General features: G+C 48.0%; 2 protein-coding genes and 1 long non-coding RNA gene across 3 annotated transcripts in view; 1 reads left to right on the top strand and 2 right to left on the bottom strand.

Moving 5' to 3' along the window:
- Nucleotides 1-1,194: 1,194 nt before the first annotated feature.
- On the bottom strand, nt 1,195-3,679 carry ppiaa (peptidylprolyl isomerase Aa (cyclophilin A)). The gene is made up of 4 exons (XM_037680822.1): nt 3,506-3,679; nt 2,330-2,449; nt 2,060-2,232; nt 1,195-1,577 (listed from the first exon to the last, which is right to left on the bottom strand). The coding sequence occupies exons 1-4, from the start codon at nt 3,572-3,574 to the stop codon at nt 1,445-1,447; spliced, it is 495 nt and encodes a 164-aa protein (XP_037536750.1). The 5' UTR covers nt 3,575-3,679; the 3' UTR covers nt 1,195-1,444.
- A 1,643-nt stretch (nt 3,680-5,322) lies between these two features.
- Nucleotides 5,323-5,955, top strand: LOC119413766. Its single transcript, XR_005186972.1, has 3 exons — nt 5,323-5,405; nt 5,577-5,655; nt 5,774-5,955. It is a non-coding gene; the product is annotated as an uncharacterized LOC119413766 (long non-coding RNA).
- Nucleotides 5,956-6,546: 591 nt separating this feature from the next.
- Nucleotides 6,547-17,376, bottom strand: part of LOC119413765 (zinc finger MIZ domain-containing protein 2) — a 17,593-nt gene continuing 6,763 nt past the window's right edge. The window contains exons 2-21 of the mRNA XM_037680823.1: nt 15,055-15,143; nt 14,842-14,956; nt 14,532-14,740; nt 14,034-14,193; nt 13,571-13,813; nt 13,336-13,495; nt 12,876-12,991; nt 12,708-12,800; nt 12,320-12,506; nt 12,090-12,231; nt 11,134-11,212; nt 10,920-11,051; nt 10,303-10,408; nt 10,042-10,199; nt 9,690-9,757; nt 9,553-9,621; nt 7,411-7,700; nt 7,162-7,331; nt 6,857-7,045; nt 6,547-6,772 (exon numbers count right to left, since the gene is read on the bottom strand). Coding sequence (XP_037536751.1) covers nt 6,668-6,772; nt 6,857-7,045; nt 7,162-7,331; nt 7,411-7,700; nt 9,553-9,621; nt 9,690-9,757; nt 10,042-10,199; nt 10,303-10,408; nt 10,920-11,051; nt 11,134-11,212; nt 12,090-12,231; nt 12,320-12,506; nt 12,708-12,800; nt 12,876-12,991; nt 13,336-13,495; nt 13,571-13,813; nt 14,034-14,193; nt 14,532-14,740; nt 14,842-14,956; nt 15,055-15,104 — 2,841 coding nt within the window. The 5' untranslated portion in view covers nt 15,105-15,143 and the 3' untranslated portion in view covers nt 6,547-6,667. The remainder of the gene's footprint in view (nt 6,773-6,856; nt 7,046-7,161; nt 7,332-7,410; nt 7,701-9,552; nt 9,622-9,689; nt 9,758-10,041; nt 10,200-10,302; nt 10,409-10,919; nt 11,052-11,133; nt 11,213-12,089; nt 12,232-12,319; nt 12,507-12,707; nt 12,801-12,875; nt 12,992-13,335; nt 13,496-13,570; nt 13,814-14,033; nt 14,194-14,531; nt 14,741-14,841; nt 14,957-15,054; nt 15,144-17,376) is intronic.

Raw genomic sequence — 17,376 nt, forward strand, 5'->3', positions numbered from 1 at the left:
CTCCTCCAGCTGTGCGGGGAGCGTCTTCATCCTCCTCCAGCTGTGCGCCCTGAGACAGGTGTTTTACGCACAGCGTCTCCACACAGCTCTGCAGGACGCGCGCACAACTGCTGTGTCAGAACCCCTGCATACATTACAGTGCACAACATTTCAGACATAAATAAGCTTACAGTAAAAAAAAAAAAAAAAGAGTGAAGTGTTTGATGTGTATTTACATCAAGTATCGAAACAACAGCACTAATTAGTCAAAGCGACCAAAATGTTGAAAAGACAATTGATCTCAAATAAATGGATGGATGGCAGAGAGACTGGAGCAGAACTCACAGGAGTGAATTCAGCTGAGAAGAGTTCAGGTCGGCAGAGTGTGCGCGTGTGTGTGTGTGTGTGTGTGTGTGTGTGTTAGGACACCTGACAGACCGTCAAGGACGTGTATTCATTCACAGGCTTGTTAATTGTTGCTCTCTAAAATAATTTCAATTCAACCTTTATTTAAACAGGTTTAACCTTGAGCCTCGTCAAGAGAGACCCGTTTTTAACCAGTTTATTCAAATGTTTAACAACCTGTTTAAATACACCAAAATGCAGGAAATGGCATCTTTTATTCCAATTTTTCTGGGGGAGGACACGCGGACCCTATATTTAAATATAAATAACTATATTTCACCACTAGATGTCACTGAAACCTGAACCTTTGAATGAACCCAAGTTCAACACTGCTTTATTGCTTCATTTGTCCATCACTGGTGTTTTAACTTTCAGCCGCTGCTGCAAACTTCAGCTCGTTTGTTTTGATACTTCACTTGCTAGTTGATAATTTTAGCTTTGCTAATTTAGCATGTTACTACCATGTTGACAGTTTAGCTAGTATTGTGCTAATGTTGCCATGAAGTTCGGCTCATTTCAGCTCCAGTATGTGCCGAGCAGGACTTCAGCGGTTGAGCCTTCAGCTGACGTTTAGCACCCACTCTTTATTTCAGCAGGGGGCCGCGGCTCAGCTCACAACTCTGGAGCAGCCATCTTCAACAAGACGTGGAGGAACTCGGGACTTCAGCCGTTTCAGTTTGAAGAAGCTAAAGCTTCAGGTGATTCAGGGAGAAAAGTCTGTTCAGCCCAGAACCTTCAGGTTTTAAAATAATGACAGTAGTTGTAAAAGACAAAAACACTTGAGTCATTATCAAGGCATCTTTATTCTTTGATCCACTTTTAGATTTAACAAAAAAAAAAAAAAAAAAAAAACCGTTGGGGCTTCGTGGAGAAACGTGAATGCAAAAGAAACTTGAAGGCGAAGTCACAAATGCAGCAACATGACTTCAGATACAAAGAGGGGTCGGCTGAATCTCCATTTATAGGAATGTTGTTTATGGAGAGGCGGAGCCTAACAGGGTGCGCCTACACAAGAGCTGAGGGGGTCTAAATGGTCTGGGGGGTTGGGTCCCGCTGTAGCTCAGAGCTGCCCGCAGTTGGCGATGACGATCTTGCTTTTGGGTTTCCCTGACGAGGTGCCGCGGTCCTCCATCTTCCTCACCACGTCCAGCCCGTCCACCACGCTGCCGAACACCACGTGCTTCCCGTCGAGCCTGTAGGCGAAGAGCAGGGATCAGCACACCCAGTCTGGGTCAGGACCCCACCGTGGGGGGGTCTGTTACACGAACCAGTTCTCACCCTGAACACTTCATGGCTGACCTCGTGTCAACGTGCACACGACAGACTAAAGTGAACCAGGAAGACGAGGCAGATGTTCAACTCCAGGAGTTTAAACGTTTGTCAAGTCTCAGGGTAAGAACGAGCCCCGACAGCCGTGAAACCAACTGGACCTGGTTCTGCAGTTCAAGGTGAGGAGCTCCAGTTCAAACATACTGGCCAGCAGAACCCCTCACACGAGGTTCAGCTTGAAGAACCAGCGCCTCGACCGACAAACGCAGAAAAACCAGACAGAGCCGTAGATCCAGTTTGGTTACAGAACCAGAGAGAACCCATGAAACCAGTTCATGGCTTCTGGATCACGTTACTAAAGCAGTCACGACACTTCAAACATTCTGGACCGGGCCTTAAACCGTACCATGAGGTCTTCTGTGTACAGATGAAGAACTGGGAGCCGTTGGTGTTGGGGCCGGCGTTGGCCATGGACAGGATGCCGGGGCCGGTGTGAGTCAGGCTGAAGTTCTCATCTGCAAACTTGTTGCCGTAGATGGACTTCCCTCCGGTTCCGTTGTGGTTGGTGAAGTCGCCTCCCTGCAGGGCAACAAACAGTGTGACCCAAACTTTCACAGTCGGCGCCCGTCTGACCCGGGCCGAGCCCGTCTGACCCGGGCCGAACCCGTCTGCTCACCTGGCACATGAATTCGGGGATGATGCGGTGGAAGGAGCTGTTCTTGTAGCCGAAGCCCTTCTCTCCGGTGCACAGGGCCCGGAAGTTCTCAGCGGTCTTCGGCACCACGTCGTCACGGAGCTGCGGGATCAGAACAGAACCGTGAGCAGGTCGTAGAACCGGCGCCACGCAGGCCGAGAGCCAACAACCCGGAGCGCTGCACTTTGATCTGTGGAGCCACCGGTTGGACTCCAGATCGAACCAGAACCAAACGGACCATGTTTCAGAGTCGTCACACCCACTTTAACACCTCAAGAGAAAACACTTTAAATATTTAAATGTGAGATTATTTCAGCAACGTTTAGGACAGAAGCTGCAGCTTTACACCACTGTCGTCATTGTAACTTTATAAACAGTGACGTTTCTTCAAGTTAATGTTTGACGTCATCAAAGGCTTCGTTTGCAGACACAGGTGTTCTCACCTGCACCAGGAACTCGTTTAACTCGGTGCAGACTAAATGTTGTCCGGGGGGTTAACGGGAATATTTTCCGGGGGCACCGCGGCAGAACCGGGCCGGTGGACCCGGAAAACCCTAGGTAGAAACCGGTTCAGTCGAACTCCCCGCAGGGCCGTCAGAACCAGAACCTGCAGGTCGAACCGGGAACGCCCAGAGAGAAGGGGGGACACAAAATGGCGGGACTCGGCATGCTAACCGCAGTTAGCTTCAGCTAACGTTTAAATGAAGCCGTTAAAACACGAGCACGCGACGTCCGGGTGCCACCCCACAAGCAGCGCCCCTCCCCCTCCCACCAGGTCCGTGGAACTTTCCAGAACTGGTCCCGAGCCCACTTTAGACTGCGGGACTACAGACCCAACCGTCCCGGCGGCTTTACCTCGAGCCGTCGCCGGTTCGCTCGGACCGACCGGAAACCGGTGCCCCACGCGCTTCACCGCAAGACGAGGGAAAAAAGAAGTTTCGTGAAGGCCGCGTGGCGCTGCAACAAAGAGGTGCCCGCCCAAGCAGCCTTCGCGTGACTGCGGTATGCGCGTGTGCTCGCGGGTTGAACGCAAGGTGCACTCCCCTCTGCAGATGTTTGAGCTGCGGGTCAGAGCGGAAACGTGCGCAGAACAATTACAGTTAAAATTAGCCGAACGGTTAGCTACATCAGCCCCTGCTGACTTCCGGGTGCAGTTACCTCCATGACGATCCGGCCCTGCGGGGCACCATCGATGGTGATGTCGAAGAAGACTCTGGGTTTGGACATTTTAACGGGTTGACGTGGGGCGGCGGAACTGGACTTCTCGGGCAAGGGGACACGGCGAGCCACAGGAAACCGAAAAAGATGGAGGACCGACGAATAAATTTATATAAGAGGCTAGTGGGCGGTTTATTACCAGAGTCAGCCAATCCGTGAAGCAGAAGCATTTGACTGACACTCCCGACAGCCTATCAGCAAACAGGACTGTAAACAGCGCGTTCTGATTGGCTACACGCACTTTATGGTGCGTTGCATTCAGTTCTCAGAATAAACCGGCTGAGAAATCGTTGAGCGTTTTAGGCGATGACCCTTAAGCACCGCCCTTCTCAGGTGTCACGGTGATAAGGCGACACTCTCCAGTGCTCCAGAACCAGAACAACACGCGCCAAAGATCAGACTCGTGAACGTCAAATGGGAGGTAAAACAAGCACGCGGTCAGGGCGCGGTCGATTGGGACATTTTTTAAACTCTTGCTTTTTATGTCGAGGTGGCAAAGGTGAGGCACGAGGCTCCAGCGGGGGGCGGAGCCTAATAATCCCAGGAGGAGTTTATTTTTTGCTGCCATGTTTTGTCTGTGCATAAACTTGAAGATTAATTTGTCTCACGAAGAGGCCCGCAGTGCAGGGCCGTTACCAGTGGGGGCCAAGAGGGGCACTAGCCCCCTAATAAATATCCCCATCCTAGTCTCAAGCTTTTGCTTGGTGTGCGTTCTTAATTTTCTCTACCTATTTAGGATTAACAAAACCTCATAAACATAAAAGCCAACCTTGTTTTGAACATTTAGGAGGTAAAAATATAAACATAATTCGTAAAAACACTTAAAATATTGGTGTGGTGGCACACACGTTGGATAAGGCAGAGGTTCGACTCCCCGGATCAACATCATCAAACGTGCGTGGGAAATGTGAAACGCCCGTCTGTCAAAAGGCTTCAATGTTTTTTTATTTTTAGAAAATAAATATGGCATGAAACTAAATGGCACTATTAAATCATTTGACTGGATATTAACCACCGAGTCCTGATGGTTGACAGAAACTATCGAGCTTGAGCGAAACATTCAAACACCACGGCGACGTTTGAATAAATGTTGAAATGTTTCCACAAGAACACAAAGTAACTGGATCCTCTGCAGGAACTAGTGGTTTAGTCAAAGCTGACCTTTGAACAGGAGACAATTTATAAATTAAACTTTAAAAAGTCCTTTGAAGTTCTCACGGAACGAGTGAAATCAGCTGGAAGAGCAGCACGACCAGCTGTTTGCAGACGTTGACCTTTGACCTGCTGCAGCCTCCTCAAACTGAAAACCAGGAAGCAGAGACGACCTCCCTCATCTCCTCCTTCGTCTTCTTGGGTTTATCGTCTGCTGGAATAAAACGAGATTAAAAAATCTCAGCAGACGTTTTGTCCTGTAGACACGAGTCTTTAGTTTCTCCAGAAGTCTCGTATGTCACTAAAACTTTTAAATATTTTTACATTAAAACTTTAGTTGGTGGAGCTGTTTGCTCAACGAGAAGGTTGCCAAACTGAATCCTGTTCCAGGGACCTTGGTGGGTTTCCTCCACACACCACAAACCTCCATGTTAGGCTAACTGGTTACTCTGAGTGTTATCTGCAGGTGTCCCTGGGATGGACTGGAGACCTGTCCAGGTGTCTGTCCCTGGGATGGACTGGAGACCTGTCCAGGTGTCTGTCCCTGGGATGGACTGGAGACCTGTCCAGCTGTCCCTGGGATGGACTGGAGACCTGTCCAGCTGTCCCTGGGATGGACTGGAGACCTGTCCAGGTGTCCCTGGGATGGACTGGAGACCTGTCCAGGGTGGACTGGATGATGATGCAGGTAACTGCAGTTACAGAAACCTTCCTGAAGGTGGCAGCAGAGAACATGTTTGCCAGTGATTTTTAAAAATTATTTAACTTCAATTTATTTCTAAAACAGACTTAAAGTTTAGAACAGTTACAAACTCCTGTGGAATTAAATGTTCGTATTTATTACCCCCCACCTCCAAAGGCAGAGCAACCTGGACGGACTTTAATGAAAACACCATGAAGAAATCTGATCGATCCCATTCAAGATGGCCGACACAGAGGTCAGCGTGTGACCCCTGTGTCTCGTCACACATCAAACTCAGACTCCACGTCTTTCCACTGAACGTTTATTAAATTACAAAGATTATTAATAATTAATCTCATTATTCGTGTTTTTAGCTTCGTTACTGAATCAGACTCGGACCCACGGGGACCCACAGGGACCCACGGGGACCCACAGGGACACGTCACAACAGTCTGGACTCCATCGTCACCAAACAACAAACAGAACCGAGACGGACGATGAAGATGAAGCTCCTCGCTGCGTGTTCCACGACACGTCTTCAACAGAACCACACATTCAAACACAGAACCGGGTTTTAACGTTGGGCTTCTGATTAGCTGAGCGACTCTTCTCCAACAGCTGCATCAGTCCAGATGTTGTTCCTGTTTGGTCCGGTTCAGTCCGGTGTGATCAGAACTCAATGTTTGCCGGTCCTCAGTGAAGAACTCGCATAAAACAAGAACCGTGTTAAAAACCCAAACGGTGAGCAGTTTTCAGGAAAACAATAAAACCTGATCCGTTTGGAGAAGTACACCAGGCAGACGTTAAAACTGGTCCAAACGAGTGGTTCTGAGCGGCCCTGAACTGGAGCCAGAGCCTGGATCATCAGGACAGATGTGGACAGATGTAGTGGACAAGCTCTTCAGGCAGAAACCAGAACCAGCTTTTTAAATTTTTTTTATTACCGTAATAACTAAAATAGTCCTACTGCTTCCAGGGGGTTCTGGTCCGTAAGACTGCGGGTCGGTCGGGTTGCTTCTGGAGCAGGAAACTCTGAGCAGAGGTCGATGGACGTGGTTCTGCTGCAAGGCCCGTCGCTCCGACGAGCAAAAAATGAAAGTTCAGAACCAGAAAATAAAAAATTTAAAAACATTTGGAGGTTCTGAGTCACACAAACGGGTTTCATATTTAACAGTTCTGAGCTCGGTCCGGTGCGGAGGGCGGCTGCAGAGAGGGACAGTTTGTGCTGTCTGGGCCCGGTCCGGTCCAGCTCAGGAGCTGAGCGAGCATCAGTTGTTCTCGAACAGAGACAGCAGGTCGTCGTTGTTGTTCGGGAGGTCCGGCGGGCCCAGGTAGGACAGCAGCTCGTCCGGGTTGGTCAGTTCTGGAAGCAGCTGCAGACACAAACGGGTCAAAGTGAGCAACAAGTCTGATCCAGAACCCTGGAAAAAACTGGATCCGGATCGGGTTCTGCTTACATCCAGAGAAGGTTCTGGAATTTCCCCGGACACGCCGAGCCCGAAGGGGGGGTCGCCTTGGAGACGGGGATTCTGGTTGTTGCGTTGCATCATCTGGTTGCCGCCCAGCTGACTGTTGCCATGGAGACCCTGCGACTGCTGCTGGGAGACAGATGCACCATGGGAAGTAGAGTCCAGACGGCCCGGCATCTGAGAGGAGGGACAGAGTGGGACAGATGGACAGAAGAGAGTTGGAAATAAAAAGCTGGATCAATGAGCTGAGGAAGACTCTGGTGTTAAACGATGATGATGAAGAGTTTCTGTACCTGCGACATCAGCGGGTGAGGTGGGGGCTTGTCGGGACTGAGGAGGGCGCTGGAGAGCTCTGACTGGTAGGGGAGGGGGGGAGGTCCGGGGGAGGAGAAGTTACCGACGCTGGGAGAACCAGGACCGGCGAAGTCTGAGAACGGCACTGACGGAGCGGGAAAAGACGGAGCTGAAGGACGAGACGCACAAATCACGTTTCACCTCGGTTCTGCCGGGTCGTTACAGAAAACACAGGTCATGTGACCCACCTGCTGAGGGGAAGTCGGGCGTGTTGCTGCTGTTGGTACCGCCCCCTGCAGGGAGGGAGGAGTACGGCATCGGCGAGGAAGAGGAGGGCGGCGCAGATGGGTTAGAGGGGGCGGGGCCAAGTGAGATGATCATCTCCATGACGCTGGGCAGGACCATGTGGCTCGGGCTGAGCGTCCTGCAGCGCTTCAGGACTGGACCGTCCGGGTCCTCCTTCACGTGGATGTCGGGCTTCACCGGAACGGGCTTCCAGCAGCAGACCGGGTCGATGGTGATCTCCTCATAGTCGGAACTGAGCGAGGAGGAGGAGAGACGAAGAGTGGTTCATTAAGATCGAAGATTTAACTCTTTTTTTATTTTTTTAATCGTAAGATTTTGCTTATTTTGTTTGTTGAGTTTCTTTTAAACAGATTTTCACCTGCTTCAAACTCAGAAGATTTGTCCCTTCAGGGCTCCTGTAGTCACACAACGTTAAAACAATGCAGAAATAAAATAACCAGATGAAAGCTGAATAAAGGACGAGCGCCCCCTGGTGGCTGACTGCAGTACGTTTTAGCCCCACCCCCTCCATGTAAACCAATAAGATTCTTTTATGACTAAAAGCAAAAAAATCCCCCCAGATTAAATTTTTCAGCTTTTTGTTCCACACAGCTCTGACCTTTCTGCTGTTTGTTCAAATGTGTATTTTATTTAAACATGTTCAGATTTAATTTGTTGGGAGGTGTATAAAAAGATGATTGACAGCCCGTGAGCGAGTTGGGACGGTGTGCAGGTGGGACGTTGTATCGAGCCGCACGTCTCAACAAAAACTTAACGTTAATTTAATCAGTGCATAATAAAATATTAACCATGTAGAAAATAAGAACTTACATTATCCACCTGCAGTCCCTAAACAGGAAGTTAATGAAAACGAGTTTTTATGTTGCATTATAAAATATAAATCCACTAAAAATGAACATATGTCATAAAAACAATTTTTAGTGACTGAATTATATTCAACAAAATAATAAATTAAAAGCAGCACTGAAGACTGTGTTGGACTTCAAAATAAAAGCCTGACTCCCATCTTCTCTGCAGACTTCCTCAGAATCGGGCTGAACTTTCACTCAGAATCAAAACGTTAATTTAACGCCTCAGATGTCGCAAAGAATCTGCCAGAGATTCAAAGAACTAAACTCAAATTTATTTTTTTGTTCTGTGCGACGCTCAGACTAGGGGTTGAACGACTACATAATTTTAAAACTTGACATTAACATAATAAAACTCGAGTAGAACTCAAGTACTTGATGACATCATAGGATCTAAAGATACAAAAATAAATAAAACCGCAAAAAGGTCATTATTTACAAAAAAAGACCAACGAAACATCGGGAGCGTATATTTTGCTCCTCTCATTTATCACACAGCAAATAAGTCACAGGAAAAACAAAACTATTAGTTTTTATTATTAAGCTACAAAAGTGAAAGAAACGTACGGCACGTCAAAAACGAAACTAAAAAGTGGGAGGGTCGACCACCCCGCACCACCGCCAGCTGTGCTGCACATTAGGTGTAGTTTTAGAGATTAATATGTTTATAGGTTTTTATAGGTTTAGAGATTAATATTTTTTGCTTTTAGTTTGTGCAACAAGGTCAGAGAAGCTGGTTCTGGTTCGGTGATTGGACCCGGTGTTGCACCATATTCTGTGACCTGCAACAGTGCAACACCGCCCCCTACGGTCACAATATACGGTGGTCACAGAATATGGTGTAACACCGGTTCATAAGGAGCTCCAAACAGTCAGGAAGTTGTTTCATTTTCTGTTTCCTTATGGTAGCTGAACCAGAAGATTCATCTTTAGTGAAATATTTCCAGACTATTGATGCAGTTCTACCTGTTTGTCAAGACTGGACCTGCTCCGCTCCATCTGTCTGCTGGGAGGAATCCATTTTGTAACCCGTACCCACTGCGGATCACGTGACGCAATGACGTAACAGCGACGTAATGACGTCACCACGAATACTCGACGTGAAATAAAAACCTCGATAGGCGTCCTAGGAGTCGATGTGTAGATTACTCGAGTAGTCTGTTAAAGCCCTAGCTCAGACACGAGGACTAAACCGCAGCAGGAAGTCCAACTGTCAGAACCGCAGTGGTTTCTTACTTTTGGACGTAGATGAGGATTCCCAGCATGTACTGGTCCACTTCCAGTCCCTCCAGCAGAGCCGTCTTACTGCAAACACAAACACGGTTCTTTAAACGTTCTCTTCAAACCCGGCAGCTTCGGGTTGGGTTCCTTACTTGCACACGGGACATCTCCAGGTTCCCCTCTCGCAGTTCAGCTGCAGGTACGACTCCAGGTCGAAACACTGACGGCAGGAAATCAAAAGTTAAAGCTGAAGCGTCTCCGAGTCCAACACATGTTTTTGTACTACTAGTGCACTTTTTATTAATGTTTTTCTTGGATCTTATTACTCTTTTACATTTTATACTTTTGTTGGATGTAACTGGGACCCTGCGTACATAATTTTGTTCCACCACGTGTTGGAACGACAAACAAAGAACCTTGAATGGTCCATCTGTATTTCCTGCAGAACTTAAAGGACGTCCTGCTGCTTCCTGGCGCAGCGCTGTGATTGGCTGCCGTCCTCACCTGTATGTGTCTGCAGTCGTGGCCTCTGGCCGGCAGCTGGATGCGCCGGAACGTGATCGGGCATTTTAACGACACTCTGATGGCCGTCTGCTCCACACCGTCCTCTCCATTTAACCCGGGGGTCCCGGCGATCGAACCGCTGCTGAAGTTCCTTTTTACTGAGAAAAAGTTCAGTTTATGAGATAAAATGTTCCAGAACCGAGCCCGAGGTCCAGAATCCAGAACCTGCAGGGCAGAGAGCCAACAGGATGGAGAACGTACTCTTGGTGACGCAGTGCTCGGCCGGCAGCAGCCGCTTCTTCATCAGACCCTGCAGGACGGAGCGCACAGACGGGCGGTGGACCAGCTGCAGCACGAACAGGTGAGACTGCAGACAGACAGGTGCAGCAGGTGAGAGACAGACAGGTGGGAGCAGGTGAGAGACAGACAGGTGGGTCAGAAGAAACCAGACTGAGGAGGAGGAGCTTGCTCTTGCTCATTCAGGATGAAGATGAGATGAAACAGAACTGGTTTGTGAACGGTTCCAGGGTTGACAGGAAACAGAACTTCTTGAATCTTTTAACTCGTTTATTTTTTTGTTAGTTTCTTTCGGCTTTCTGAGCTCCTGTTTGTAGATTTTTTTTATTTTCATGCTTCATGTAGAAATTCGGCCTTTTTACTTTTGTTTTGCACTAATCACAGGTTCTGGTTTTGAACCAGGTTTGAACCTGGTTCTTTTGGTTCTGGTAGCTACTTTAACCTGCATCCAACCTGGATATCTTCAGGGGTCCAGTTCTGAAGCAGAGCTCTGACCAAACGATTGATAAGGATCAACGATCAGTTTCCAAAGCTCGGTGTGTTAGGGTGTGTTTTTCAGAAAGGTCTGGGTGTCTTCTTACGCAGCAGCAGGCGGTGACGGTGATCTGGATCGTGTTCCGGCCCGGCTGACACACCTGCTTCAGGTACAAAGGCTTGTGGGAAGTTTTGTTGTCGCCTCGTTTGATGGTGAGAGGAGTCGCATTCACGCTCACCTGAGGAGGAAGCAGAAACACAAACCTTATCAGAAAGCGTGAATGCAGCATGACTGATGAGACCAGAGGATAGAGACCGGACCTGGACCGAAGCGGGCCAGTTGGTGTTCATCTGTCGATCTTCGTGGTGGTAACACTTGAACTGGAGCTCCAAATCAGGTCTGGACACACCGTGACTCGTGTCAGGGCCATCAGAGAGAACATAATGACATCATAGCTACTACTGTAGATGACAGAACCCCGGTACCGCCCACAAAACTCAGGTACCGCCCACACAACCCCAGTACTGCCCACAAAACCCAAGTACTGCCCACAGAATCTTGGTACCACCTACAGAACCCTGATACCGCCTACGGAACCTTGGTACCACCCACAAAACCCTGGTACCGCCCATGGAACCCCGGTACTGCCCACAAAACCCCAGGACCACCAAAAAACTCAGGTACCGCCCACACAACTCCAGTACTGCCCACAAAATCCAAGTACCGCCAACAGAATCTTGGTACCACCTACAGAACCTTGGTACCGCCTACGGAACCCTGGTACCACCCACAAAACCGTGGTACCGCCCATGGAACCCCGGTACCACCCACAAAACCCCAGGACCACCACAAAACCCAAGGACCACCACAAAACCCCGGTACCGCCCACAAAACCCCAGTAATGGCCACAAAACCCCGGAACCGCCCACAGAACCCCGGTACCGCCCACAGAACCCCGATACCGGTACCGCCCACAGAACCCCGACACCGGTACCGCCCACAGAACCCCGGTACCACCCACAAAACCTCGGTACAGCCCACAAAACCCTAATACAGCCCACAAAACCCCGGTACCGCCCACAGAACCCTGGTATCAACCACAAAACCCTAGTACTGCCCACAGAACTCCAGTACCACCCACAAAACCCTGGTACCATCCACAAAACCCAGGTACCATCCACAAAACCCTGGTACCGCCCACAGAACCCTGGTACCGCCCACAGAACCCTGGTACCGCCCACAGAACCCTGGTACCGCCCACAGGTGAGCCCGTTACCTCATGACAAGTGTTTTGTAGACGGAGTCGCGCAGCTGGAAGACGTGGTTGCTCACAGCCAGGTTGTGCTCCAACCTGAAGGGCTCGAGGACCACGCCGTCTCTGACAGGAAACGTCAGCCGCAGGTTGTCGCTCGGGTTACCTGTGGACAGGAAGTCAACACCTGCACACTTCAGTCACACCATCATTGGCACGGGAAATTTGCATTTATGAAAAATAAAATAACAGACCTGCAGAAGGGGGTGGAGCCAGGCCAGCCATGTTGGGCTTGATGTCTGGCAGGAAGGAGGAGGTCATCGGCTTGACGTCACTGCCAGGTGACATGTAGGGCGGGGCCATAGAGCTGCTGGGGGTGATGGGAGGGGTCGGGTTTCCAGGAACTGGAGAAGACGGGTAACTAGGTAATCCTCGACCCGGCTAACGGACGCAGAGAGAAATGATTTAGACCTACAACGGACACGGACGTTCTTCCTGCGCTGCAACAAATTCAGTTTAACGACTTTGATCACAAAACAAACTAAAGACAGAGATGGCAAAAACATGAACATTAAATACATTTGAGACGCGACAAGAGTTACAATTTTCTCAGGCTAAACTTGAACCCGGAGCTAATCTTACCCCCGTCTGTTGGCTGAAAGTGTTGTAGACGCCGCCGGCGCCCCCCGCTGTCAGGGAGGTCAAAGTCCCACTCTGACTGTTGAACTGGTCCTGCTGCAGGAAACCATTTCTGCCATTAGTTTTATCAGAATGTTCTCGTTTTATTTATTACTCATTACCACTTTTTACCTTGTAGTACTGTGGGTTGGGGGCTCCAGAGGGGGGATACTGTGGGAGGGGCATTTTATGACTCTGATAAGGGGAGGAGCCAGAGCACTGAGGGGCGGGGCCTGGACCACCAGGACCTGCAGGTGAAAATAAAAAGTGAAGTGAGTAAAAATAATAATTTCCTGTGTTTTTAATCTTTATGTCTAATTTAGAGCCACTTTCATACATTCATAAGTATATTTAAAAATAACTTAAGCAACACACATTTTAAGATTCTTTTAAAACACCAAACTATATACGTAGAACAAAACAAAGTGCAAGTGAAAATATCACATCACAAATTTTTACTCAACACTCAATTTCTTAACAGCTAACCTACATTTTATTCATGTTTTATTTTAAATATGTTTAAAAATCCAGTGTAGCAGAAATCCCCCCCCCCCCCCCCCCCCAAGCATCGGTACCAACACCTTCACCGTACCTGGGTGGTACTGCATGTTGGGGCCGGAGTACGGGCCGGGTCCTGTGTGACCGACTCCCCCTGAGCCCGGCATGGAGCCTCCAGCACCAGCAGGACCCGGCAGGACGTTCACGCTGGACCCCATGGGAACACCGTACTGCTGAGACATTCCTGGGAACGACTGAGGACCAAACAGAACAAACAGTTTTACACAGAAAATAAAAAACAGATAAAAACATTTCATTGTTCTGAACACCTCAGAGTTGTAGGGCCGTTTAAGGCCTTGTGGGGGCCTCAGGTGTCCCTGCTGTGGTCCAGGACCATAGTTCGGGTGCTGAGGGACCCTCTGTTGGACCCCTCCAGTGCTGTACATTGAGCCCATGGAGGGAGGCCCTCTTGTAGGGCCTGGACCAGGTCCCATACCACCAGGTGCCATGCTGGGAGGACCACGAGGACCGGGATGGGCCATGAACTGGTTGTTGTAGGCCGGACCCCCCATCTGAGACACAACAGAGAATAACATGAACACGGACATGATGGGGGTCATGGGACCACAGAGAGGGAAGCTGGGAGGTCAGACAGAATGCTGAGTCAGCATTCACACTTCCTGTTTTCTCTTTTTATTTACCGTCTTCCACTCGGAGTTCAAACATCAAAACAAACAAAACTCAAAGGACGGTCCCCGAGACGTCCTGCAGGGTCGCTCCCAGCCGTCTCACCTGCCCATAGTTCATCTCCTGGTTTTGTTTCTCCTGGATGGCGGCGACGGTCGCCGTGGCGGTGGCGGTTGCCGTGGCGGCGGCAGCAGCGGCGACGGCGGCGGCGGCTGCCTGAGTGAAGTCGGCGGAGCCTCTGGAGCCTCCGGGGTTTGACGGGTAACTGAGGACAGGTGAAAAGAAATTACAAATTAAATATTTACACAAACAAACATCTTACTTCTGGATTTTGATCTTTAAAGAAAATGTAAACAAGGACAGTGGGTCTGGATTTATTGTTTAGTCGGGGGTTATACCACAAGATAAACTTTATATTTGTGACAGTGTTATTTATAAATAAACTAAGATAAAAATATCATCTTTATTTGAACACTTTTACATTTTCATCCAGAGACAAACTGACGTTAACGTTCCTGTAAAATTTAGGATCTTTAGATTAATTTTTTTATAAATAAACATAACTGTTTGCTTTAATAGGATCAATAATAAACAAACACCCACCTGCCCGCGTACCCCCCCGGTCCTCCAGCATAGCCCCCACTCGTCCGCCCGTACACGCCCTGGTTCATGTAGCCTTTGCTGGGCTCGCTGTACCCCGGCTGGCCCATGTAGCCCCCGGGTCCACCGGCCATCCCAGGACCCCCGGGGCCCTGCATCATGGGGCCCCCACCTGGGTTGTTCCCGGGCCCCATCACCCCCCCACCCAGACCCTGAAACAGACATACAACTTAATAAACAAACAAAGGAGAGACACGGAGTTGACGTGAACAAGAAACTCTTGACACGTGGTACCCGTGTGATGATGTCATACCTGACTGGCTGAAGGATTGGTGACCCCCCACACTGTAGTGACCACAGACAGGGACCCCGTGGGCTGATTGGTGGGCTGCTGCCAGCTGGAGGGGTCATAGGGGTACGAACCGTCACTGCAACACACACAAAAACCAAGTTGGCGGTTTTAGTCACAGACTCTCTGAAATGATGGTCAAAGTCCAAAGTCCAGATAAAGAACCTCTGGTTGTACCTGTGAGGGTTGTTGGTCAGTCCAGTCTTCATCTGGTTCAGAGGGTTCATGGTAGACAGAACCGAGGGTCCAATCACACACACAGAATCCTGACGAACAGAAACACAGATCAAGCATTTTATAAAACTACACTTCCCATCATGCCCCTGCCCTCTACAGTTCCAAGCAGCGGGTGCAGAGAATGAAACAAATTAAATTATTTACGGTGAACTTGACAAGATGGCTGCGCTCAGCCGAGCCGCAGCTTCACAGGCTCCCGGTGAACGCCATCTTTTTTTTGTTCCTGTTGATTTTGCTTTAACTTTTTTTTTGCGCCTACAATGCACACCCACAGCACGAGTAAGACCGTGACACACGTGGAGTTTTGTGTCGCTGCCTTGCCATCCTGCCATCGTGGTTCAGTCCTTCCAGCCTCGGGCTCAGGACTGTCATGGCAGCTGTCTCCATGATCCTCCACCTGCCTGCACGGAACGAACTCTACGGTTCCGTGGGGAAACCTGGATGTTCTCCGTCTGCCAGACACGGTTCTGGAGGGCAGTCTGGGAGGTAGCTGCTGCGGTCCTTGTTATTATCATGCTGCTAATGGGAGCTGCTAACAAGACCTGCTAATGCTGCTAACAAGACCTGCTAACAAGACCTGCTAATGCTGCTAACAAGACCTGCTAATGCTGCTAACAAGACCTGCTAATGCTGCTAACAAGACCTGCTAATGCTGCTAACAAGACCTGCTAACAAGACCTGCTAATGCTGCTAACAAGACCTGCTAACGCTGCTAACAAGACCTGCTAACAAGACCTGCTAACGCTGCTAACAAGACCTGCTAACGCTGCTAACAAGAGCACAACGTTAGTGCTCTTTATTCAGAAAATCCACGTCACATCTACATTTCAGGATCTGGTTATTGTGGTGGCTCTCTACGTGGTTTTAAACATCTGTTAAGTTACTGGGAAAAACCAACGCAGACATGTGCCTGTTTTTAGTTTTCTACACCGCCTTATAATCTAGTTGTTTTTTTTTTGCTACATTTTCTTTTAAATACCATTTTAATTGTACAATTTTATTTTCACACACACAAAAATATCTCAATTTGTATGTCTCTTTTATGATTGTCTATTGTTTTCTTTGTTATTCACTGATGTCAAAATTCTTTTTAAAGAAATCAGGTCTCTGGTAAACGAGTCCCCGATGCTCAGTGGGATTAACCTGTAGGAATAAATGTTGAATGAATGATTATAGACACAGATTAAATGTTAAATATGAATATTTCTATATTTATCACCACAGTAACAGTATTACACACATTAGTAGTTGTAAACACTCAAAAGAATGCATACGTTGGTTTTATGCTTACCTATAACCTAAACGTTTACGGAGTAAACATTTTTAATGATCATGTTAAAAGTAACAAATGTTGTGTTTGGTGCCTGTTTGTTTTCCAGATGGATTAGTGTGTGTGCATGACAGGGATTAACATAAAACCCTTTGTAGAGCGGAGCTTTATGAAGTTCAGTCCATTTCCTTGTATTAGTTGAACGGAAGATCTGCCACATTCAAAATGGCGGACGATCCGACGTGTCGCAGCAACGGGCCAGCCCGCTCAACGAAGAGTCTATGTATATATATGTCTATGATCCAAACTATTATTGTCTTGTTTTTTTACCCCCGTATGTCATTTTTAATCAAACCACCTCGTTGTTCTTTGTGCTAATGTGAACGTTCATATAAAAAACATTCAATTTGATCGGGAGAAATGAGTTTGGGATTTTATACCTTTTTTTATTTTTATGCATTTGACTTTTTGGTTTTGATTTTGTCTTCTTATGCTATTTTTTTAATCTAACATCAAGCAACTTTTAGCTAGCCTGCTAATTCTGTCTACTGTTTGGACCATTTTAACTTTACCACGTGTTTTGCAAGTATTAGATGCAGTTTTGTTTGTTGAACCACTTTTCTTTGTCTGTGTTGTGTTTGTTTCTTTGTTCCGTTTTTATTTTAGCTGGATGTTTAGTCATTTGAGCTTCAGCATCATTTCTGTAATTGTAGCTACAGTTTTGTCTCTAACTCAGTTTCAGCTTCCTCAGCTGATCTCAGGAGTCGTTTTGTGATCACGCTAACTTAACATAGAAAATGCAATTCTTCTGGTTACTCAAGATTTTTTACATTTTTTCTGTTTTCTGAGAGTTGAGTCACAGTCTGGTTTCTTCATGATGAAAACATGAATCTGTGAGTGAAACTTCAATAACTGGATTAATGAGTGTCTGTTACAGTTAACAAGGTGTGTGTGTGTGTGTGTGTGTGTGTGTGTGTGTGTGTGTGTGTGTG

This window comes from Nematolebias whitei, chromosome 8 (genome assembly GCF_014905685.2).
Source record: "Nematolebias whitei isolate Nwh7 chromosome 8, NemWhi1, whole genome shotgun sequence".
Classification (NCBI taxonomy): Eukaryota; Metazoa; Chordata; class Actinopteri; order Cyprinodontiformes; family Rivulidae; genus Nematolebias; species Nematolebias whitei.

Coding starts and splice junctions, on each gene's coding strand:
- ppiaa (XM_037680822.1), bottom strand. CDS start 3,574: ATGTCCAAACCCAGAGTCTTCTTCGACATCACCATCGATGGTGCCCCG. Junction 2,450..3,505: donor AGGGCCGGATCGTCATGGAG/GTAACTGCACCC, acceptor CTGATCCCGCAG/CTCCGTGACGACGTGGTGCC. Junction 1,578..2,059: donor TGTACACAGAAGACCTCATG/GTACGGTTTAAG, acceptor CTTCGCCTACAG/GCTCGACGGGAAGCACGTGG.